This window comes from Tenrec ecaudatus, chromosome 11, assembly GCF_050624435.1.
Source record: "Tenrec ecaudatus isolate mTenEca1 chromosome 11, mTenEca1.hap1, whole genome shotgun sequence".
Classification (NCBI taxonomy): Eukaryota; Metazoa; Chordata; class Mammalia; order Afrosoricida; family Tenrecidae; genus Tenrec; species Tenrec ecaudatus.
In genome coordinates, this window is record NC_134540.1 from 106,051,885 (window position 1) to 106,075,824 (window position 23,940).

The 23,940-nt window shown below is 45.5% G+C and overlaps 1 protein-coding gene across 13 annotated transcripts in view; it reads left to right on the forward strand.

Annotated features, from left to right (window-relative positions):
- The window catches only part of DOCK9 (dedicator of cytokinesis 9), a 330,985-nt gene extending 311,124 nt beyond the window's left edge, over positions 1-19,861 (forward strand). For all 13 annotated transcript variants that reach the window (XM_075563462.1, XM_075563461.1, XM_075563465.1 and 10 more), the window contains 5 exons: positions 906-1,116; positions 7,483-7,673; positions 16,120-16,220; positions 16,354-16,492; positions 18,608-19,861. In XM_075563462.1, the coding sequence (XP_075419577.1) occupies positions 906-1,116; positions 7,483-7,673; positions 16,120-16,220; positions 16,354-16,492; positions 18,608-18,730 (765 nt within the window). In that variant the 3' untranslated portion in view covers positions 18,731-19,861. The remainder of the gene's footprint in view (positions 1-905; positions 1,117-7,482; positions 7,674-16,119; positions 16,221-16,353; positions 16,493-18,607) is intronic.
- Positions 19,862-23,940: the final 4,079 nt, after the last annotated feature.

Consider the following 23,940-nt stretch of genomic DNA (forward strand, 5'->3'; position numbering starts at 1 on the left):
CTGCTCAACCCACTCAAGCTTATCCCAGCCCATTTCTCTAGAGCACTCCTATGGGACAGGGCCTGGGGCTGGGTACCACCACCCAGACAGACACTTTCAGCCACTCACCACATGTTCAGCCCCATGCCTCACCCCGTCACGCTCATCTTTAAATGAAACAACTTATTGTCATCGAGTCAATTCGGACACATTGCAACCCTCACCCTAAGAACTGAAAATGCCGGTCCTCTCGGGCTGCTGAGGCGAACCCACACAAGCCTTGTTGGTACTGTCTTGTGGGCCCGTGGCTTTTCACTTTATCCACACCGCCGAGTCAGGGATCCCACTGCTGGGTGCCCCTGTCTTCTGCAAAGTCATTAAAATCTCTAATTCACTTTGCTTCCAGTTCTCTTCTGCATCCTTCTTCACCCTTAACAGTAGCACAAGGGACCAGGGTTAGCACAGGGGCCTGGGCCAGCTTTCCAGGGCGACTTTAACGCTTTCCGGCCTGCTTGCCTGCTGTCTTAAGACCTGTGTACTTCCTACTCCACATTATTTGGCTCCACTGTGTCTCTTTTGGGAGCCTTGGTGGTGTCGTGGGTTACTCACCGCCAGGCTGTCTGCTCACATACAGATTTACAGTCCCTGCAGCCCACAAGGGGCAGATCTTCTTTAGTCTGTCTGGTAGCGAGAAGTCAGAATTGACTCGCTGGCAGTGAGTTTGGTTTGGTTTGGGTATATGTATTTGAAACCGAGTAAGCAAAATAATATACTGTTGAATCTTAGAAGTCGGTTATATGGGTGTACCCTCTACCTCTCCTCCCTCCCCCTGAAAAGCTCCGTTAGGAAACTGTTGCCCCGCTTCTGCAGGGTTGAAAGTTTTCCTAAAATAGCATCCATCCTCAGTGTCGCTTGTTCGTCTGCAGGTCAACCCTAAGGATCTGGATTGCAAATACGCGTATATCCAGGTGACCCACGTGATCCCGTTCTTCGACGAAAAAGAACTGCAGGAGAGGAAAACGGACTTCGAGAGATCGCACAACATCCGGCGCTTCATGTTTGAGATGCCCTTCACGCAGACGGGGAAGCGGCAGGGCGGGGTGCAGGAGCAGTGCAAGCGGCGCACCGTGCTCACCGGTACGCGCACGCCTCTCTCCGCCACACCCCGCCTGCCCACTGCTGTTTCCATCCGCCCAGCGCTTGCTTTTTCATATTCTTGTAGTCTCTGTTCTGTAAGCACCTGCCCATTTAAAATCATACATGGAAAGGCGGTTCCTCTTTGAAACACCAGGTGAATGAATAGACCCTCTTCCCCTAGGAAGCGTTTGCACAGAATTTCAAGCACTTTACAGAAATCTTTATGGCCCTCTCTCCCGGGGCCAGAGGGTCACTATGAGTGGGAGTCAGCTCGATGGCAGTGAGCTTGGTGTGTAGGGCCATGGCGCCCGGGTGAAGGATCCTTGCGCACAACCCTGCTCAGCAGAGCCACCGTGCGGCGCATCTGTGTGGCGCAGGTTATGTAGCCTGGCCCCGTGGGTTGGTTTTAGGCCGAGTGGTGCATGGCTCGTGCGCGTGTGTGGAAGCCCCGGTGATGTAGGGGATTACAGGGGAGCTGTTCACCCCAAGGTCAGCTCAGCAGTTCAAACCCACAAGCTGTTGCAAGTGAAAGAAAGATGAAGCCGAGGCTTTCTATTCCTGCAAAGATCTAGTCTTGGAAACCCCCAGGGGCCGCTGTGGGGCAGAATTGACTCAATGACCTTGAGTTTGGTAAGCGAGGCCCCTCCCACCTCATTGCTGATGGAAGCTGGCCAACCTCAGCTCAACGCCTGCCAGACCAGGAAGCCGTCAGAGGTTGGCCAGAGGTGTTCATTGGTCCTTTGTCCCTGTGTAATCATGGAGAACCTATTCTTAGAAGTGTGTTTTTCCAGTTCCAAACAAGTGTAGAATCTTCTGGGAGTGATCTTTACCTTCTTGAGAAAGGCTGACCCATCTACTCTGAAGGCAGGGCCAGCAGTGTAAACTAGAGTAGCCTGAAGTGGAGCTCTCTCGGCTTCCATTGCTTAAGGGACACTGGCAAGGCGCTGGATTGTAGGCTAGGCTGACCTCTTGATATTGAATTCACACTGAGTCAAATCTCAATAAAAGAGAACATAATTCCTACATTATATATATGCGTGTGTGCATACACATAATGTATATGTGTATATATTTGCCTTTTTAGTTGCAATTTATGCACGTGTGTGTATATACGTATATATACATGTGTATAAAATACATCTATATGTATATAATACATCCATATGTATATAATACATAATATATACATACATGTATGTATACACACAAATAAACATATGAATGGGTAAGTTATATCTCAAGAATAAAATAATGCCTACATTTCATGTATATATGCATGTGTGTATATCTATAATGTAGGTATGGGTATATATGTAATTATAAACGATATTAGAACAGCATATCCCAGGGAAGATTTTACCCTTCCTTGTGAGGGGATTGTGAAGCCCTGGTGGTGTCTGGTTATGACTTGAGATGCTAACTGCAAGGTCAGCAGTGGGAAAGCACCATCCATTCTAAGGAAGAAAGACGAGGCTTTCTACTCCCACAGAGAGTTGCAGTCTCAGGCACTCACGGGGCCAGTTCTACCCTGTCCCATAGGGCTGCTCTGAGTCACCATCAACTCTGTGAGGGTTTTGTTTGGTTTGGTAAGGGGATTGAGACAAAAATGTAAATGTAAAAGGTAAGAAGAAAAATTAAAGAGACCCTGCTCCAGCTTTCAGAATAATAAGGCAACATTTGTAAAGCATAAATAGCACTCACCTCACAAACAGGGACCCTCCTCATCCCTAATTGGTTTCATAGTCTAATTCTGATGCACACCTGTCACAAAGTTGTACTAAAGATAATGACATTTCCAGGTGGAATCATTTTATGGAAATTATCAGTTTATGGTGCGTTACCTATCTGTACAGCTGTGATGACTTGATGGTTGATTCCTTGACTCAAACATTATCAGTGGGCTGTCCCAGGACTGGCAGCATCAGCATCAGCTGGGAACTTGTTAGACAAATCTCGGGCCCAGCCCCAGACTTGCTGGAGTCTTCAGCTCTGTGGGTGGGGCCCAGCCTTGGTGTTTTAACAAGCTTTCAGGCAATGCTAGTGCACGCTCCCGTTTAAGAACCTCTTAAACTAAGCCGAGTTCACTGCTGAGTCAAGGTCTGGATTGTGTTTGTCTGTTAAGTTAGCATATACCTTCAGAAGCCTTACCACTGGCTGCTTTTTCTAATCACATTTTCATTAATATAATTTACCAAATTTGGTACAGATTTAATAACGAACTTGAATGAAACTGCGTGTGTCAGAACAGAAGCGTTCAAAGAACCAGAATCCATCCGACTGACCAGAGGAGGCACATATGATGCTGGCCCTAGGGAGTCAGCCACAGGACCTGGAAGGGGCAGTGCAGAGAGTCTCACAGACCAGGCCAAAGCCCTCTGTGTGACCTTAACAGAAGCCTCCTGGGGCCTTAGCTTCCTTGTGTATACCATGAGAATTAGGATAGCCACCTGTCTCTGCTGTATAGCTCTGGAAACGAACCAGGGCTGTACTTCAGGGGTTGAGTTCTCTCTCTCCGTGTCAGAGACCCTGGTTTGCCGACTAGCCAAGTACAGCCACTCCTCTGTCAGGAGAGACTTGCTTATTGCTGTGATGCTGAGCCATAACTGTGGAGCTTCCAGATGTCTTGGACTAGGAAGAAAGACCTGGCAGTCCATTTCCAAACTACCTGCCAGTGAAAAATCTATAGACCAGGACAGTCACTTTGTACATGGGCCACTGTGGACCTGCTGGGCAGCAGCTATAGGAAACAACACCCATCATTGAGCACCATGTCTTTGAGGCCGATGCTGAGGCAAGGGGGTTAAGGTACAACAAAACACAAGATGTAGTGGTTGTCCTGAAGATCTTAAATGATGTAAAGGTGAGCTACCTGTGCATCATAACAATTCAAAGAAGGGGTTATAAGGGTGCTACTAAAAATAAAGCATGTAAACTCTGTCAACTTCTAGTTAAAGATCCACAGACTAGGATAGTCTCAGAAAGACTTTGAACTTGAGGTTTGCCCTGGGGTTATTAATCCCTTCAGTTCTTCCTCCCATTGCTTCGATTCACCATCTGACCCTTGGCCTTCCAAGAAATAGGAAAGCACTGGCCTATTCCACCCGGAACCTGGCTGAGTGTCACTTCGGTGGGGTGGTTCCCTTAGCCAGCTTGCCGCCATTGTAGAAACCTTCCAACACTGCATACTTATGCTCCTTGCTCAGGTTTAAATTTATCAGCTTGCCCAATCTGATCTCCACTTTCCCTTCTTACTGGGCCCAGGATGTCTCTTCCTGGTCACTTTGCTCAGATCCTCCTGGTCCGGACCAAAGGCTCATCTTTTGCCAGTGACTTGGCTTGGAAATCCCTCCTGCCCCCGACACCTTACCGTCCATCTAGCCTGAACACAGTCCGCCATCCACACTTACCAGGCGCCTTATCTCCATTCTCCTTCCTAAAGGACTGCCGCTGCCAAATGGGGGCTTTTTATTATTAGCGCAGTGGCTGCACAGTCAGTTCCCTGACTCGCCATTTTCCAGGGCCTATTAGCTCTTTCATTCAGGCAACAATCGGTTCAGTAATTCAACGTAACTGTTGAGCACAGCCTCCGGGTGTCGTCTATTAGCAAAACACAGGTCTCCCTGCCCTTCTGCAGCTGTCTGCCCGGCCAGAGGAGCACAGTGGGTAAAGCGACCCTGGGTCTGCAGAGATTCCACCGAGCTTTTTGTTCCTTCTCCATGAACGCTTTGAACCCTTCTCACAAGTATTCAGCGGCAAAAGGAGAAGGGGGTTGGGGGCTCGAGTGACCGTTGCCATGGGCCGTGGGGGGAACCTCATCAAGGAGGTGGTGCTGAGTGGAGAGGTGAAGGAGGCGCCCATCGGCAAGGAGAACAAGCCGCAGTACAGACACTTCAGCCTGGGAGTGTGTGCACCCGATGGGTCCAGGGACTAGAACAGCGTGAGGGCAGGGAGGGAGAGCGACAGAGTGGAAGCCAACGAGGAAGGTGGCAAGGGGCTGGCTGGTGGCAAGTTCCTTGTAGGCGCTGAGTGGGCTCTGAGTTCCCTCGGAGTACTCATTTAATTCTCTGCTTCTTGACCTTAACGGTGATCACACCAGCCGTCCCCGGAGCAGAGACTCAGCATTTTCCAGAGTGAAGGAGTTTGTTTCCCTCTCTGAGGCAATGGTGATGCCACACAATAAAAAGCCAAACCAACTGCCCGCGAGTCGATTCTGACTCATAGTGACCTCGAAGGCAGAGTAGAACTGGTCCCAAGGGTTTCTGAGACTGTCAAGCCTTAGGGGAGTAGAGAGCTTCCTCTCTCCAAGGGAGAGGCTGGTGGAGTTGAACCGCTGTCCTTTGGGTAGCAGCCCAACAGGTAAGCCCCTGTGCCAGTGACTGTCAGGTAATCTGTAGTCAGCATGGGTTTTGACCTGGCTATTGGCATCGCCAAGGCACGCCTCCCTTCCAAATGAAAGCGAAGCGGAACTCCCCATCGAGTGCTTCTGTAAAGGATGCTCAAATGCACTGTAGATCGATTGTCGCCTCCGTGCCAGAGAAGCAGAAATGTCTGCTTCTGGACACATTGTGAAAGGACCCTAAAAATTCTTAAGGATTCATTCATCTCGGTTCTGCTGATTAAAAACAGTTTGTCTGTCTGTGAAAACCACAAGGAAATATAAGATGTGAACCCTTGAACTTCGGTAGATGAAACACTTAGTGGCCAGAACGGGACGAGTTTGTGTCCAGGGAGGCCACATCTGGCTGAACTGTCTCCAGTTTTGCTTCAACCTGTGATCGGCCCCCCGGAACCTGTGCTTCCTGGGAAGCTGGCAGTGGCTTGCGTTCTGTGCTAAGTCCTTCCCGAGTAAAGTCCCCACAGCCTCTTTCCACGCAGCCGCGGGTTGAGCTTTAAGCAAGCCCATCGTACTTGTACGTGTTAAAATCTAAAGTGAGTTTCACCCACTGGGGGGAAATGAATCTGTATGAATGGGAGTGCAAATGGCTGTACAACTGGAAATAGTCAGTTAACAATCACGGCCGGGTGCCTGCCCCAGTGCTGCGGGGCATATTCCCAACAACCCCCGCACAAGAAAATGAAAACAAAAAGGCCTTACGTGCGAGGAGGCACTGGGGGAGGAGGGCGTCGAAAGCCTGTGGCAGGCAAAATTGGAACTCAAAGATCATGGAAAATGTGCACCGACTCTTTGAAGCCCCCTTGCAATCGTACGTGTCTGCTTCGCTCACGCACTCCCTGACAGCCAGGTGATTCCAACTCGTGGCAACCCCGCGGCAGAACTGCCCCTGTGAGCTCCTGAGCCTGTCACACTGCATGGGAGGGGAACGTGTCGCCTCCCTCCTGTCGAGTGGCTGGTGACTTTGAAACGCTGCCCTTGTGAGGAGCAGGCAGGCTGCCTGCATGTCTGTTAGTAAATGTGTGTTACATGAGGACATCGTACCGCTGTAGACGTCGTGGAAAGCAACAAGAGAGACAGGTGAAATCAGAGTCAAATAAGAACCTGATGTTTTCGTCTCTTTTTAAACTACTCCTTCAGCGGTGATATGGTCAGAGAGCTTATTGTGATACATAGCAATAGTCATTGGTTTTAAGTAAAAGAATAAAAGGTAAGGTTTTTCATTCGTTGCTGTACGTATCTAAAAACAACTTTATTGTTAGAGTGACAACTTGTGGATTTCTTGTTCCTGAAACACTTGGCATGGAAATATTTTATATGACTCATTATTGTTCACTGATTTCTCAGATTTGTACAGACTTTGTGTACAGCATCTGAAGTGGCTCTAGGCAAGATAATTAGTTTTCTGGAGAATATACTTATGGAACCATTTTCTAGACCCAGTCTGTTACGTGATCTCTCGGAACAGTTTTTTCTGTTTAATTTTTCTGTTTTCAAAGCCAGTATACCTACTAGTTCATTCACTTCTCACCACAGCTCCCCAGGAGGGGAGGGCTCGTAAGGACCTGAAAATGGAGCAAGAAATGATAAGTGACTTAATTCAAAGATGTGCTTTTACATTAGAGGCATCACAGGGACCCAACTCTCCACGTGGCCCAACCTGCCTTTAAACATGGTTGCACGGTCGTAAAAGATGTGGCAACATGGTGGTTCCACAGACTATTCGAGTGTGACTTCAGTCGGCCCTGGGTCCTTCATCTGTCAAATGGGCGTAATAAGCTTAGCAATTAATTGTACCCAAAGGATTGAGGAAATAGTGCGTGTAGGGTGTTCAGCCTAGTGCCAAGCCCACAGGAAGCACTCAATTAAAGCCATTAGTGATAGCAAAGGGGTCAGTCTTTAATTAGAGTATGGTACTAAGTTTATTGCACTGTGCAGACAGGGGACTAACACTGGCTCTCGCCCCTCCACAGCCATACACTGCTTCCCATATGTGAAGAAGCGGATCCCCGTCATGTACCAGCACCACACCGACCTGAACCCCATCGAGGTGGCCATTGATGAAATGAGCAAGAAGGTGGCCGAGCTCCGGCAGCTGTGCTGCTGCGCAGAAGTGGATATGATCAAGCTCCAGCTCCAGCTCCAGGGCAGCGTGAGCGTCCAGGTGAGCGCAGGTGCCGGGGGAAGGGCAAGCCTGGGCACCTTGGGAAATATCCAGATAGCCAGACCAGTGAGGCCTAGTTTAGGGAGGCCCTGGGGTCTCCCCTGGTGATCTTCGATGTCTTTCAGTTAAGTCACAGGGCGAGTAGCCCCAGGGACCCCCACCTAGAAGATTTCTTTCTGTCACTAAGCTGTCTGCTAGCCATGAGCCAGACCTCCATCGTAACTTGATGTTTCAGTAATTTACAACTCCATGGGTCAGCATCAGTTCAGTGGCAGTGGGTTTGAATTTGTGGAGGGTCCTGGTCAGAAACATCCAGACTCTGCTTGTTAGAAAGTATGATTAGCAGTAAGTTGCCTTAAACGACTGCATCTGGAAAAAGTACCTGAAGGATCCTTCTGTTGATGGTATTTGTTGAAGAAATTCTTCACTTTTAACTAGCCCAATTAGCTTTTCCTTGATGGGTAGCAATTTTGTGTCCTTTTAAGAAATCTGTTGTTCCTATTCTAAGAAACCCTGGTGGTGTAGTGGGTTATAAGTTGGCTGCTAACTGCGAGATCAGCAGTTCAAACCCATTAGTGGCTCAGAGGGAGGAAAAAGAGGCTTTCTGCTTCTGGAAAGAGTTCCAGTCTTGGAAACCCACGGGGCAGTTCTACTCTGTCCTACAGGGTCGCTGTGAGTCAGAATCGACTTCAGGGGCAATGAGTGTGGTTTGGTGCCTACTGTAAGGTCCCAAGATGATCATCTTCCTGTCTTCCTCCATCCCACACTGGATTTTCATTTGGCGTCTGAAAGAGTTCCCCATTGATTGACAAGCTCGCCCTGGATTTAAGTACACACTACACAGATATGTTCAGTTTGTGGACCTCCATCTAGTTATACATGTATGGTACATCTACTTTGTGTTTGCATATTATATACTTCAGTAAAAAATCTTTTTTTAAAGGATTTTGATTTCCTAGATAACTAAACTCAAAACACCAAACTCAGTCATCAAGTTGATTCCGATTCATCAAGTTGAACCCTATAGAGCGGGCCAGAACTGCATCTGTATCTCTTTATGGGACTAGTAAGCCCCATCCTTTTCCTGAATCCTAAGTAATTAGCAAATGTGAAATCATGTCCCAGGAGTCCTGATGATGTACTGGGTTATTGGTCTGCTAAACACAAAGTCATCAGTTCTAAACCCCCAGCTGCTCCACAGGAGAAAGAAGAGGTTTTCTCCTCCTCTAGAGTTACAGTTTTTAAGACCCACAAGGTTAGTTCTGCTCTATCCCATGGGAACGCTATGAGTCAGAATCAACTCAGTGGCAGCAAGTTGGGTTTTTAAATTTTGTTTTGTTTAAATCACATCCCACCAGAGGCCATTAGGTTTGTTTCGTTATTGGTATTTTATGGGTTTAAAAATAATCCTAGCACAGTTTCATATACCTATATACACAAGAGGGCTGAAAAAAAACCCTTGTGGACAAAAGTCTATTATTGCCTCATTCCATTTATCCACAAACTTTTTGAAGACTCCTACTATGCATAGTTCTTATTTCCTTTTCTGTTTCTGAGTACTTAAGGAGATATTAATGAATGATACGTAGAACACTGTAACACATTGGCTTTTTTCAGCAGGGGAGGGTCAACTCTGTTAGACCCTCACTATTATATTGAGAAAGTTTCCTTTCATTCCTATCTTCTTGAATGTTTTAAACAGGAATGGGTGTTGGATGTTGTCAAATGCTTTTTCTGCATCTTTCAATATTATCATGTGGTTCTTATACTTTTTCATGTCAATGTGCTGAATAATACTAATGGTCTTTCTTATGTTGAACCCTCCCTGCATCCCTAGTATAAATCCCATTTGGTCATGGTGAATCATTTATTTTATATACCTTTGTATTCTATTAACCAGTATTTTGTTAAGGATTTTTGTATCAATTTTCATTAGGGATATCGGTCTGTTGTTCTCGATCCTTGTGGAATCCTTGCCCACTTTCGGTATCAGAGTTATACTAGCTTCATAGAAAGAGTTCGGGAGTGTGCCGTGTTTTTCTGTGTTCTGGCAGAGTTTGTGTAGGATTGGTGTCAGTTCTTCCCTAATTGCTTGGTAGTATTCTCCTGTGAAGCCATCTGGTCCTGGGGATTTTTTTTTTTTTGGTAATCCCTTGATAACTTTGTCTATTTCTTCTATTGCTCTGGGTCTGTTGAGATTCTTGACGTCCATCTGGGACAGTCTAGGGTGGGATTGTTTTTTCAAGTATTTGTCTATGTCTTCCAAGTTGTGGAAAGCATTGGAGAATAGGCCTTCGTAGTACTGTGTAATTATCCTTTTGTTTTCATTAGGGCCCATTGTAATGTGCCGTTTCATCCCTCATCCTTGCTATTGAAATGTGTTCCTTCCTTTCTTTGGTTAGGTCTGCCGGCGGTCTGTTGATTCTGTTAATCCTTTCAAAGAACCAACTTTTAGCTGCATTAATTTTTCCATAGTTTTCCCCCTCCTATATCTCAGCTCTGATTTTTATTTTTTCCTTTCTTTTACTTTAATAGGATTGTCCTGGTGACTCTACTCTAATTGCTGGAAGTTTTGTGCCAGCATATTAAGCATAAGTCTGTCTTCCTTTTTCAGGTGTGCATGTATTGCTATCAACCTTCCTTTGATAACTGCCTTTGCTGTGTCCCAAAGATTTGGGTACATCCTAATCTCATTCTCATTGGTTTCTAGAAACTTCCTAGTTATCATCTCTGATCTGAGCCAGTACCCACTCCTTTTGCTGTAGAGAGTTATTCATTCCCCAATTATTTGCCCTTATTTTCTTAATCATCCTTTTGTTGATTTATAGCCTTATGATATAATGGTCAGAGAGGGAAGTCTGTATGAGCTCTGTGTGCTTCAATTTACACAGATTCAACTTGTGTCCCAGCATGTGGTCTGTCTTCGAGTATGTGCCATGTGAACTTGAGAAGAAGGTGAATTTTTTGAATTTGGGTAGAGCGCTCTGAAAATATCTATCAGGCCAAGTCATCTAATTGTAATGTTTAGATCTGTAGCCTCCTTGTTAAGCTTGTTTCCCTGTGATCTATCTTTCTCGAAGACGGAGAGCAGTGTACTAAAGTCACCTGCTATAATTGTTGAGCCTGTGATTTCTTTTTTCATCTTTTGGAACAGTTGATTGATGAATTTCACGGTCTCTCATTGGGCGTATATATATTTATCATGCTCACTGATTCTTGGTCTACTGTTCCCTTGAACATTATATAAGTACCCCTTTCTTATCTCTTGTTATGGCTTGCATCTTGAGATCAGTTTTGTCCAATATTAGAATTGCAACATCCAGGTCAGATAAACCCATCAGGACAAATAATATGAGTAGCGATACCCTGAGTGGGGGAAGAGGTGAATTGGGGCAGACATGGGGAACAAATCACAACGATTGACATATAACCCTCTCCCAGGGGGACGAACATCAGAAAAGTAGATGAAGAGAGAAGTGGTCAGTGTAAGGCATTAAAAATAATAATTTCTAAATTAGCAAGGTTCCCCAAGGGAGTGAGGGGAGGGTAAATGAACTGATACCAAGGGTTCATGTAGAAAGAAAATGTTTTGAAAATGATGATGGCAACATATGTACAAATGTGCTTGACACAATGGATGTATGAATGGATTATGATAAGAGCTGTAAATGCCCTCAGTAAAATGATATAAAAATTTTTTTTAATTTAAGAGCCACACTAAAGGACCTGTGGGTTGGTCACCTAACATTTTTATCAATGTCACTCACCACAAAAGTATGTACAAATGTTTCAGTCTCCTTCTTTATGGTCCATAAGACTTAGGTACCAAAATAAGTTAACAGGTGAATGATAAATACTCTAGCACAGTGAAGGCTTACAGGTAAGGCCAGAGGCCACCGTCTTTTGTAGCTTAAAACAAAACCACCGTGACCCAAGCGACTCCAGCCTCTATCAGAAAGGCCAATGGATGCGCGTGAGCTTCAGGGAAGAGTGGGGCTGGATAGGTCTGTTGAGTTTTGCAAAGGTTGAGATATGCCTTATAATTTGAAAATAACTTTAGAATTTTATGGGTTATGCATTCGACTGCTAATCACAATGCCAGCAGTTCAAGCACGCCACGCTTTCCTCAGGGGCAAAATGAGGCTTTCTGTTCACATACTGATTAGAGACTTGGAAACTCACCTGGCAGTTAGTTCTGCTCCACCCTATCAGGTCACTACCAGTCAAAATCAACTCAATGGCAGTGAGTATGCTTTGTTTGAGTTTAAAGTGTGTAGAATGCCCAACTATCAGAACAGTCAAAAATTAGATTGTGAAAGAAAACATTAAGTTTATACTGGTGTGCTGCCAATAGGACAACAGTTGGAGCCCCAGAAAATCAACTTTATTACGATATTCAATGTTAATATAATGCTGTCTCTGGGGACAGAGTCATCCAGGTGTCTTCTTGGCTCTGCACACCTCAGTGGTGTTACGGTAGATCTTACGAAGTCTTATCAGTTTCCCTCTTTGCACACTCTCATAACCAGACTAAATGGCCACTGGCCACTGCAGTAACAGAGGCAGGATGTGGGTCAGCTTGCATCTGTTAGCAGCTCTGGAAGGTCAGCAGGATGAAACCTCCAAGGTGCCATAGTCTGCTTTCATCCCCAACCAAAGTCACTGCCATTGAGTCACTGCTGACCCACTGAGGACCCCTGTGGGTTTCCGAGACTGCAACTGTTTACAGGAGTAGAAAGCCCAGTCCTGCTCCTGAGCAGTTGTGTCCAACTGGTGTTCATACGACCCAAGATACCAGCACATTTGTCTTTATTACAGCTGACTTAGCTTCAAATTGCTGCCCTCCCATCCAAAAATGTAATATGCATCACAGGGTTTACATCTAAAGACCTGGCTGCCCTTGCATTCCTTTGGTCCGGATTTGTGTTCTGAAAGGAGGTATCTTGCCAAGGGCACCTCCTTAGAATCGGGATTTGTGTTCTTTCGATGTTTCCCAAGACTGATTCCCTTCTCTTAAGTCAGCGTTAGGGAGACTCCGGATAGGGCAAGATATGACAAAATAACGAGGTATAAATTACCAAGGGCCCATGAGGGAGAGGGGAAAGGGGAGGGAGGGGAAAAAAAAAGAGGACCTGATACAAGGGGCTTAAGTGGAGAGCAAATGCCTTGAGAATGATTGGGGCAGGGAATGTATGGATGTGCTTTATACAATTGATGTATGTACATGTTTGGATGGTGATAAGAGTTGTATGAGTCCCTAATAAAATGTAAAAAAAGAAAAGAGGAGAAAAAAATGATTAGGGCAAAGACTGTACAGATGTGCTTTATACAATTGATGTATGTATATGTATGAACTGTGATAAGAATTGTATGAGCCCCTAATAAATTGTTAAAATTAAATATATATATATATACAATAAATCAATTAACATATATATCCATCTCCTAAGTTAGACTTAACCAAATGACTCAGCTAACATGTTCTGGGAAGGCATTCACTGGAGAAGTTAGAGCAGAAAAGAAGAGTTTTAAATTTTGTATTCACTCTTTTCTTAGATATTGCAGGATCAAAACAGAATTGATTAAGCTCCTCTCATTCTTAAGAACACGGCTCCCTTCCCACCCACCACGCACCCAATCAGACCGCTCATCCTGCCCAGATGTTCCTCTGTCCTCGGACTTACCCGGCCACTGTAGCTGGTACCTCTGGCACCCCATCCCTGCTGTGATTTCCTGTGGCTCAGTTGTCCTGTCCCTACTCTGTGTCCTTCACTCCAGCGGTCAGGAGCACAGCCTGCAGGCACATGCCTTGGCCCCCAGTGACCAAAGATGGACAACTATTCCTACTTCCTTATCTCCTGAAGCCCGCCACACCCTCCAGTCCACATGATGCAGTAGTCACTTGAGCAAGGCCTTCCCCAAGCTGGCTTAGATGCCTGGGACACTTTCCTTCCCAGCCCAGAGTCACCAGCCTTCTCTCTCTACACTCTCATATGTTTGGACACGCAAGTACTCAACTTCAGAGAATTCTGTTTTTCCAAGGCCATTGAACGTTTTATGAGTACAATTGATATCTTACTGTATGCATTAAGCCTTACAATCTACAAACATGAAATGTTTACTCTTTTTTTTATGGTGGGGAGATTGGGGAGTTTCTGTAACTTCTGGTTATATTTCTAGTTGTCTATAAACTAGCCTTTTGAGTTCCTGCTTAAATTTATTCATGGTACTTGATTATTTTAGATGCTATAATCAATGGTGATAGTTCCTTAATTTCCTTTTCAGCTTGCTCATTTCTGATACATGGAAAACCAACTGATTTTTGCATGTGAGCCCTGTACCCAGCCATTCTGTGACTTTCTTTATGAGGATAGCTTTCTTGTGAAATGGGTGGGGTCTTCAACATTTAAAATTATATTATCTGTGAAGATAGGTGGTTTTACTTCCACTTTCCCAGTTTGGAACTTCCAGCGTGAGGTTGAATAGCAGTGTTGAGAGAAACTATGTCAATCCAATCCCCTGCTTTTCCTAGCTCGTGTCTTATTTTATTAGGAAAGGATATTGGATTTTGTCAAATGCCTTTTCTGTTTCACTTCAGGTGATATGTGACTCCTTTCCTTTGGTCTCCTTTCATGGGCTTGATTGATTTTGCTAATACTGAACCACCTTTGAATTCCTAGGATGAATCCCACTCCATCATGGTTTCTTATCCCCTTAATAGGTTTTTAAAAGTTAGCTTCCTCATACTGTTGATTGTTTTTTGCAGTTCCCTTCATTTAAGTGATCTCCATTTGTTGTGTCTTTGTCTGAATTTGGTATCAGGACCTATTCTCTCTTCAATTATGTTTAAATTTTCTAGTGAGGCCATCTGGTCTAGGAATCTTCTCTGCTGGAGTGCTTTTGATGAATGACTCAATCTCTTCAGTTGGTACGGCTCTGCTGAGATTTATTTTTGTCTTAGCAAGTACACGGGTCTTATGTGTTTCGGGGAATTTTCCATTTCTTGTACATTACCTTTTTTTAAGTGTACAAGTGTTCACAGTACTCCCTTACGATTCTTTTCATGCTTACATTTTTAGTTCCCACGCATTTCTAATCTTAGGTATCTGCATCTTCGCTCTTTCTTTGTCAGCCTCGCCAAAGGCTTGTCAGCTTAACTTTTTACTCTTCTGTTAGCTTTAGGTTTTTTCATTCTCTGACCGCCACTTCCTTTCTTTCTCTCAGACCCTTTGGGCTTCATTTGTTCTTCTCAGCTTCTGATTTCATGTCTTCTTTTTAACACAGGCATCCCTGGTGACACATTTCCTTCTGAGTCCTGCTTTTGCTGCAAACCAGTTGGTTTGGGAATGTTGTATTTCCATTCTCATTCGACTCTATAAAGATTTTTAATTTCTTTGTGATTTCTCCTGTGACCAGTTGGTTGCTTAATGTTCTGTTAGTTTCCACATATTTATGTCTTTTCCAGGCTTTTGTTTTGTTATTAATCTCTAGTTCTATCCATTTGGATCAGAAAAGATATCTTGGTATGATTTCAATTTCTAAAGGTTGGCTTAGTATCCCAAGATATGGTCCCTCCTATAGAATGATCCATGGGTGTTAGAGAAGAGTGAATATTGTGCCGTTGCTGGATAGAGACTTCAGTAAATATCTGTTAGATTTAGTTGGTTAGTGGCAGTGTTCAAAAGTCTTCTAATTCTTTACTGATCACCCTTTTACTTGTTCTACCCATTCCCGAAATTGGTGAATATCAGTTATTGTAAACCTGTAGTTCTCCTTCCATTGTTTTCTTGCTTGTTGGTTGGTTGGTTTTGAACTATATTTGATTCTGCTCAGTGAAGGTTTACACCGCAGTTTAGGTTCCCAGTCAGCAACTTCTGCACACACTGTTCAGTGATATTAGCTGCATTCTCCACAGTGTGTGGCCATCCTGAGAATGCTGCTCCGTTCACCTAGATCCCTGCCCTCGTACAGCATGGATCTTTCTCACAAAGTCACTGTTGGCTGTTTGGTCTCATGGACTCACTTTGTCTTTTTGAAGCTGACAGACGAGTTTTCAAACTTTGTGCTGACGTCACCAGATCAACCTGTTAGTTTATGGTAGCAAGGCACACATTTCTGCAACCTAGCCATGTTTAGAATCCGTGGCATAAAGTTGGAAGACTTGGGCTCTGACCCAGGAAGGCTTACTTATTAGCTGTTTTATCTTTGAACAAATCCTTAAATATTTTAAGCATTTATTTCCAGTCTGTAAAAAGATTCATCCTAAGGGCCCTTTCTGCATCAGAGGATGATATGATGGAAAATCAAATAAAACAGTACAAGCTTGAATCGCTGTTTCTTCCCTTGGAATTAGAAGGAATTCGTGCAAAGGGCAGTTTTAGCACGTGAATAAAGGAGAGCTGGAGTTTTCTGCCATGTAAGTGAACATTCTTGGTCCTTTGTCCAGGTCAATGCTGGTCCACTGGCGTATGCCCGAGCTTTCTTAGATGACACAAACACGAAACGATACCCTGACAATAAGGTGAAGTTGCTTAAAGAAGTTTTCAGGTAAGGCACCCAGAAATGTCTCTTCTCTCTTCAAGTCCTGATGATACCTGGGGTCCGTCAAGAAAGAGCTGTCACCCCATGGACTCGTTCTTCATTCTCAACATACCTGTTTCCCTTGTCTGCCCTCCTCCAGACAATTTGTGGAAGCGTGTGGTCAAGCCTTAGTGGTCAATGAACGTCTGATTAAAGAAGACCAATTAGAGTATCAGGAAGAAATGAAGGCCAACTACAGGGAAATGGCAAAGGAGCTTTCCGAAATTATGCATGAGCAGGTAAATGCCACGCTAGTCCCGGCGGCTCGGAGTTGTTCTCAGTGCAGGGATGTGCATCCACTGGGGTCTTAAGTACACCCATGATGACCTGAAGTTTTCAATGTCCACACTTTAGATTTCTCAAAAATGTCACGTGCCACACCCATGCTGCTCATGCTGCTCACACTCAGCTTATTTGGGGAGCAAATAATGAATTATCATCCAACTGTTAGTATCCTAAGGCACTAGAGAGTGGTATCCACCTCCTCAAAGTTGCTCTTGGATTTTGCCCCTAACTTTTGTCTCCCCACTCCAATCCAGCCCTCTTCTTCCTGCCCACCTTCCCCCAAAAAACACTCAAAGGAAAAAAGCACCCATAGTATTCTTACAACTTTCTTTCGTTTTGAAAGATGGGTTTGATAACGGAAAGCCTTCCCGTTGCCTTTTTAAAAACAGGCCTGTGCTGCTTCTGACTGTTCCGACGACTTAAGTGCCCCTTATATGGTCACTTAGGGTTGTCACTTTCTCTGTCAGTGCCTCCCAGCAAGCGTCTACGTGAAGGCTGTTTTTTGAGGCCTCTTTCCCATCAAAGAAGCCCAGGTGGCACGGTCCCATGAACATTGGGCTGCTAACCCAAAGGTTGGCCGTTCAAACCCACCCACCAGCTGCTTCACAGGAGAAAGATGAGGTGGTCTGCTTCCATAAAGATTGACAGTTCCCCTCTGTCCTGTCGGGTTTGCTTGTGTTGGAATCCATAGCAATGTGTTGGGTAACTTTCTATAAACTACAACCAGTCTTCTTCTAAGCTTTTGGCCCATCTGTAATTAATATTAGCCCCTTCGTAACACATAACTGCATTTGCATAGTCCCTACACTATGGCTTTTCAGCTCTGCAAAATGGAAACCAGAACCGTGTGGGTCAGTTTTCATATTCTGGGATTCCCCCCTCCCCCCATTCTTCCTAAGTAGAAAATCAACTTAAATGTTTGAGCTTTAATGTGCTTGCTTTTTTTCCCTCCTCCATGCTAACACGTTCAGATGGGATGGTAATGTCGATTTGAAATTTTACTTTTCTGAATCTTGATAAACTGACTCCTGAGCCTGAGTGACGGCACAGACGGACATCATGACGGCCGTGCATGTGTCGCAGAGTGCAAACGTCTCCTAAGCATTTGGGGAAATTGGAGCGCTTTTGGCTTGTTGGAAGGAATGCGTTCTGCGAGTGACTAAACAGAAAGGGAGAGTCATCGTAGAAATGCTTTCTTTAGAGAGAGCTTAGCCATGGAACTTCCAGATTCCGGCCGAGCAGAGAGCATGCTGGGGGTTGGGGGTGGGGGGCACTTTGGGCACTGGGAAAGATGGAGCCAGCAACAAAAGCTGATGAGCCAGAAATGGTAAACTCTCAGATTGGACGCTTAATAGTTTGCTGGTCTCTAAAAACGTCATTAAACCAAACAGGTTGGGGACTTGGAATGCTGCCTTTGACATTTCTAAGTGCAAATGTAAAGGAGCCCCGGTCACACACTGGGGGCTGCTAATGGCAAGGTCTGAAGGTTTGAAGTCACAAACTGCTCCACAGGGGAAAGATGAGGCTTTCTACTCCCATAAAGATTTAGAGACTTGGAAACCCACCGTGGCAGTTCTACTCTGTCCCACAGGGTCTCTCTGAGTCGGAATTGACTCGATGGCAGTGAGTTTGATTGCTGATTCTATTTTGCATATGTATGCTCCTCTGGCTAGAAGTCAAAGTCTTGCGCACAGATTCCTTCCAACTGTCACTCGATGGGAAAAGATGGAGTAGTGGCCACGTGTCCTTTTCATGATGGAAGTCTATAAAACCCCAAGGAAAGGAACCAGCAGGCAGGCACCCGTACTTGAAAAAAAGACACAGTGAGGCACGAGGCTAGGTCTCTCGCTGTCAGGCTGGTGGAGGATGAAGCTCTGTCCACACTGACTCGTATTCAACTGCTGTCAGTCCCAGCGGTGCTACGCCTTGGTCTCTGGGCAGCCCACCGTGCCGCCCCCGAGCAGTCTTAGGGAGAGTAGGCTGTGCATGTTGTGTCCGACATGCCGCTGACAGCGAGGCGTTCGTTGTTGACATTACGCCCTGGTCACACTGTGTTTCTGTGTCTCGAGATCTGCCCCCTGGAGGAGAAGTCAAGCGTCCTGCCCAACTCGCTCCACATCTTCAACGCCATCAGCGGGACGCCAGCAAGCACAATGGTTCACGGGATGACCAGCTCTTCTTCCGTGGTGTGAGCGCCGTGTGGACTCCCTTTATCCTTTGCACACTCGGGATGGTCTTCCAGGCCCGTCACGGGGCGAGGCCCAGGGAAGGCCGGCCACGAGGGCGCGGAAAAGAAGGACCCATGACGTCAGAGCGGGTTTTCCACAGTTGTAACAAGAGAGGGTGCACATATTTTTTTAAAGACAGCACTGGCAATATATGAAGTTTTCATTGTGTCTTAACCGGGGTGCGTGGTGGGCACCGCAGGCAAGTTTTATTCTTCCTTAGAGAGTCATGTTAAACGGCCTCAAACGAACAAGCTGGGGGGGAGGGGGGAGCAGCAGCGGTGGCCCTGAAACTGAGGGTGGGATGGATATTTTGCCTCAAGGCTAAAGATGGAAAACTTGAAAAATATTTTTCCCCTCCCTGTGGCACATTCAGGTTGAATACAAGAGCTATTTTTGTGACTAGTTTTTGATGACTAAAGGAATTGACCGATGTAATTTTTGTACTGGTAAAATCAGGAGGGTTAGTGCTTTTATACTTATTTACTTGCATAAAAAGAGAGAGAAGCTTAGGCAACCATTTGAGCTTCAAACTAGTCAAAAACGGTTTAGAACCAAAGGCCTGTATTAATAAACATAACTATGCTAAAAACATAGAAAGCGAACAGGAAAGGTTCATAGAGCGCTGTGTACATGGCGTGTGTTAATACGGTCCCCGCAACCTGTACATACACACTGCGTTTCTACCCATTTTTAATCCTCCCTGGGCTTCTGCGTTGAGTGTGTGGCGAGCGTGTGTTGTTAGTAGTTTCAAAGTGCACTCGGCTTCCCTGGTTTATTCTTGTACATACATCAGGTGCAATATGCAGGTGTATACAGTCTTTGCTGTGTCGTTAGCTTTTAAACTGTGTAAAAACGTTTCCTCCTTTTGCCAAAGTGATGGAGTCCGTAACTGGAGAGTCACCGATCCCGTGCAAGCGAGGGGATAGGTAAAGCTTTCACCGTGGTATATTTTCTTTGGAGACATTAATTTAGTAATTTTATATTGGGGGAAATAGAGGACTTTAATTTTATTTAACTGGAATCACATCCTGCTGTAATTAAACGATCTGTACCACATCCATATTAAAAATAACATTGCTGATTCTTGGGATCGGATTCGGGTATTTATTGTGTCGCAGTGCTGAAAGGGGCCAGGGGTGAGGTAGCCTGCCGGGGGGGGGGGGGGGTTGCTTTAAAGCATGCAGACCCAGAAGAGAAGAATGAGTAGATGAAGAAACAAGACTGAGGAAATGTTGGTAATGGTTGAGCTGAGGCTGGGCACACGGGGATTCCTTATACCAGGTTTGCTGCTTGTGTGTGCATTTCTATGATCCACATTTCAAATTTCAGGGCTCCAGGTCAGAGCTTTTGAGGACTTTCATAATTTTTTTCTCTTTAGAAGTAAAATACCCGCCCCCCTTAAAACAATGTTTTTTAATTGGGAGTTAATACATATTTCATTCCATAGTTCAGTGACATCAAATAGGATTGTCCAACTGCTACCACAGTCCGTTTCCAAACATTCTCTTCCTTCCTGGACTCCCTGACATTGTTTCTCTTTTACCCCCTGCCCCCCAGAAACCCTTATTCTACTTAGTGTCCTGGGTTTCATAGTCTGAAAAACAGAGAAACATATAACACAAATTCAAGAGGGAGACCCCCAATGACAAAACACTTCTGAGATAAACGCACAACAAACCATGAACAAACAAAACCCCCCAAAATACAGAAAATGTTGAAAACCAGATCAGGTCCAGCATGCATCAGAGGGAGGATCAGCTGACAAGGCTTAGACCGTTCAGTCAGGTTCATTTGGGTGGACATTTTCTTGCACTGTGATCTGTCTGTGAATCACTCCAGATTACCCCCAACTACCCCGACACCCTCCTTCCCCCAGCCTTCCCTTGTGACTGTGGCAAGGCTGACATCTCTACCATCTGACCAACTTTGTTAAGAGCCACCCTCACGGTCCTTTATGTTTCCCCAGCAGTGCCCATTCAGCCCACATGCTCAGGAACACTGCACTTGGGTCGGGGGGCAGCTGAAGCTGCTGGGGTTGATGCTGCCTCTCATGGACCTGTGGTCCTGGCTATATCAGGTCTTCCTCACTCGGCCCACATGAGTCAGGGATGGAGCACAAGGAGTCTTTCTACAAGAAATGAATCATATATGCAAATGATGTGCCTGTCTGTAAGATGCGCTTATGAAAATAGCATGGTGCCAAATAAACAAAAGGTGACTGGTGTGCCATTGGCATAAACACATGGTGACTGGTTTCCAGCCAGAGGAACCCAAGTGCTGTGAGCTTAGTATTTCAGCAAGGACCACACATGATGCTGTGAACATCTTGAGCACCCAGTAGCAAATGATCTTTTGACAACTTAGAATCTGTCCTCTCCGTCTCTCCCCCTGTCTCTATCTCTTTCCCTCCACAATCAAGCTGTCCTTTACAGAGGGCAGAGAGCCGCCGTGACTGGTCAGGGTGACTCACCAGAGCTGCTGGCCCAGTTGCTGCTCATTGGGCCATTGGGTATAAGAAAATCCTCGGTCTGGGTTGACTTCATATGTTGCCTTCATTCATTTCTAGACACTTAAGTTTTTACTGAGCCCTTGGTATCAGCTCCTCTTTTTTTCTCTTCCACCGCCCCCATTTAAAAAAAATCATCTTATTGGGGGCTCGTACAACTACTGTCACAATCCATACATGCATCCATTATATCAAGCACATTTGTACATTTGTTGCCATCATCATTCTCAAAACATTTGCTTTCTGCTTGAGCTCTTGATATCAGCTCCCTTGTTTCACTTCGTCAGCCATGACTCAATCCGTGGGAAGCCCTGCTTTACCATGAGCCACTGCTCTCTCAGCCCAGTGTAATAAATCATGACTGTGCTCAGCCAGGATGGGTATACGAGTTTGTCTCCTGGATCACTCAGCTAGATCTCCTGGCCCTCAATGCCTCGTGGAGAAGCCATTAAAGTCATCACGGAGAAAGACAAATATTAAGTCGAGAAGGCGGTAATTTGACTTCTCTCCATTGAACATGAAAAGCAATTGTACAGATGTCCTATCAGATAGGATTGAGTGTGGATGCCTGCCAACCCTCAATTACCACACCAGCGGAGAAAGCAGCCAACCCGGAATTGAGGCCATCGGCTGTGGACCCTGCAGTGACACAAGCTCATTTAACTTAGAAAACAGAAGTTTCTGGAGGAAAACGCCTGTGGTGAAGTAAAAAAAGAAAATGATGAGGGCAAAGAATGTATAGATGTGCTTTATACAATTGATGTATGTATATGTATGGACTGTGATAAGAGTTGTATGAGCCCCTAATAAATTGTTTGAAAAAAAAATTTTTTTAAGTAACTTTTGAACTAAAACTCTTGTTAGTATCCTATTAAGGAATACGTACTTTGGCCTGGTTATCAGGAGAGACCAGTCCCTGGAAAAGGACATCATACTTGGAAGAGTAGAGGGCAGCGAAAAAGAGGAAGATCCTCAACAGTGGATTGGCACAAGGGCTGCAGCGATGGGCGCAGGCATGCCAGCCATGGCGAAGCGGGTGCAAACCAGGAGTGCTGCCTTCAGTTGTACAGAGTCACAGAGTCAGTGGCACCTAACAACAACAACCACCTCCCTGGCAGTCATTCACCTTAGATCGTGTGCTACTTGTTGCCTTGTATCCAGTTGGTGCTGATTCATGACAATGTTCTGTGTATAACACAGCGCAATGTTGTACTGGTGTCACTTGGGGGCAGGCATAGGAGGGGTGGCCCAAGTCCTGAAAACCCCAAGTCTGGGCAGTAAACAAATTAATGTAAGACCTTGAACTTTATAATGTGAGTGGCAGGGAAGCAATATTAGCAAGTCACTTACATGTGAAAAAAACAATCAGACCTATGTAGCTATATAACAGAATTACACCACGGAGAAACGCTGCATGGGTGACTTCTTCATTGGCATCTCCTTGCTTGCAGGTTGGTCTGCCTTTTTGCTTCCTACCGACCCAGGTGATTGTTGTGAGGCGCCCTCCAGTCTGCTCCTCCTCTCCGAGCTGCCCTCTGCGGAGCAAGGTAAAACACTGCCTGCCCCGGCCCCATCTTCACTGTCTATCCTATGAGAGTTTGAGCTCGTTGTACCTGCTGTGTCAGTCCATCACATTCCTTTTTCTCTGACCCACGACTTTACCAAGCATTATGGCCTTGCCCAGGGATGGGTCCCTCCTGATGGCATGCCCAAGTACGTGAGATTAAAGGCTTGCCGTCCTGTGTGCTGAGAACATTCTGGTTGTACTCTCAAGATCCACGTGTTCATTCTCCTGACAGTCTATGGTATGGTCAATATTCTTCGCACATAATGCATGTAAGAATGCTCAAGAAGCATGACTGGTTCGTTGGTGCCCCCTCCCCAAAAGGGATCCAGTCCAGGGAACCCTCTGGGGAAATGGCTGCACGTGGTGCTCCGAAACACCTTCTGTAGACACGGGCAGGTTCATTTCATTTCCAAAACATCTGATCTCCATCAGTAGGAGACTGTGTCCCCTATGTGCCCTATGCTGGCATACTGTGCAGACACAAAACTGAATACTGCCATGGCAGCGTGACACATTACTTTTCAAGGATGGAAAGAAGAGGCAACCCAGAATTCTGTTCTCACTGAGAATAGCCTTAAAGGATGAAGGTAACATCAAGGCATTCGGTTAGTAACAGAATTTGTTGTGAGATGTATCCTAAAAGAACAGCTAAGGCCCCACTATGAGACATGATGCCCCTCAGTGACCAATGGGGCTACAGGGGACAGCACCGGAGACACGGCGTGGGAATTGCACCTGACCTGATCCCACCACACCGAGGCACAGCACTGGGGGAGTGCAGCGGAACAGCAAGGGAATGGAGCGGCAAGGTCCCAAGGGAATGCTGAAAGTGGACTTTGGGGCCAGGGCGTGGTGCCCCAACAGACTGGACTGGAAAACAATCCTAAAGGCCAACAAACGATCTTTGAACTAACTACAAGCTTTTCTTTCTTGATGTGTTTTGTTTTATTCTGTCAGTGATTTATTGTTGTTTTGTTGTTTTTGTACATGTTATTATCTCCACAGGTCTGTCTAAATAAGACAGACTGGATGAACTATCTGGAGGAAAAACAGCGGGACCAACAGTTCCTGGGGGACTTGGGATAGGGGGAGATGGGGGGT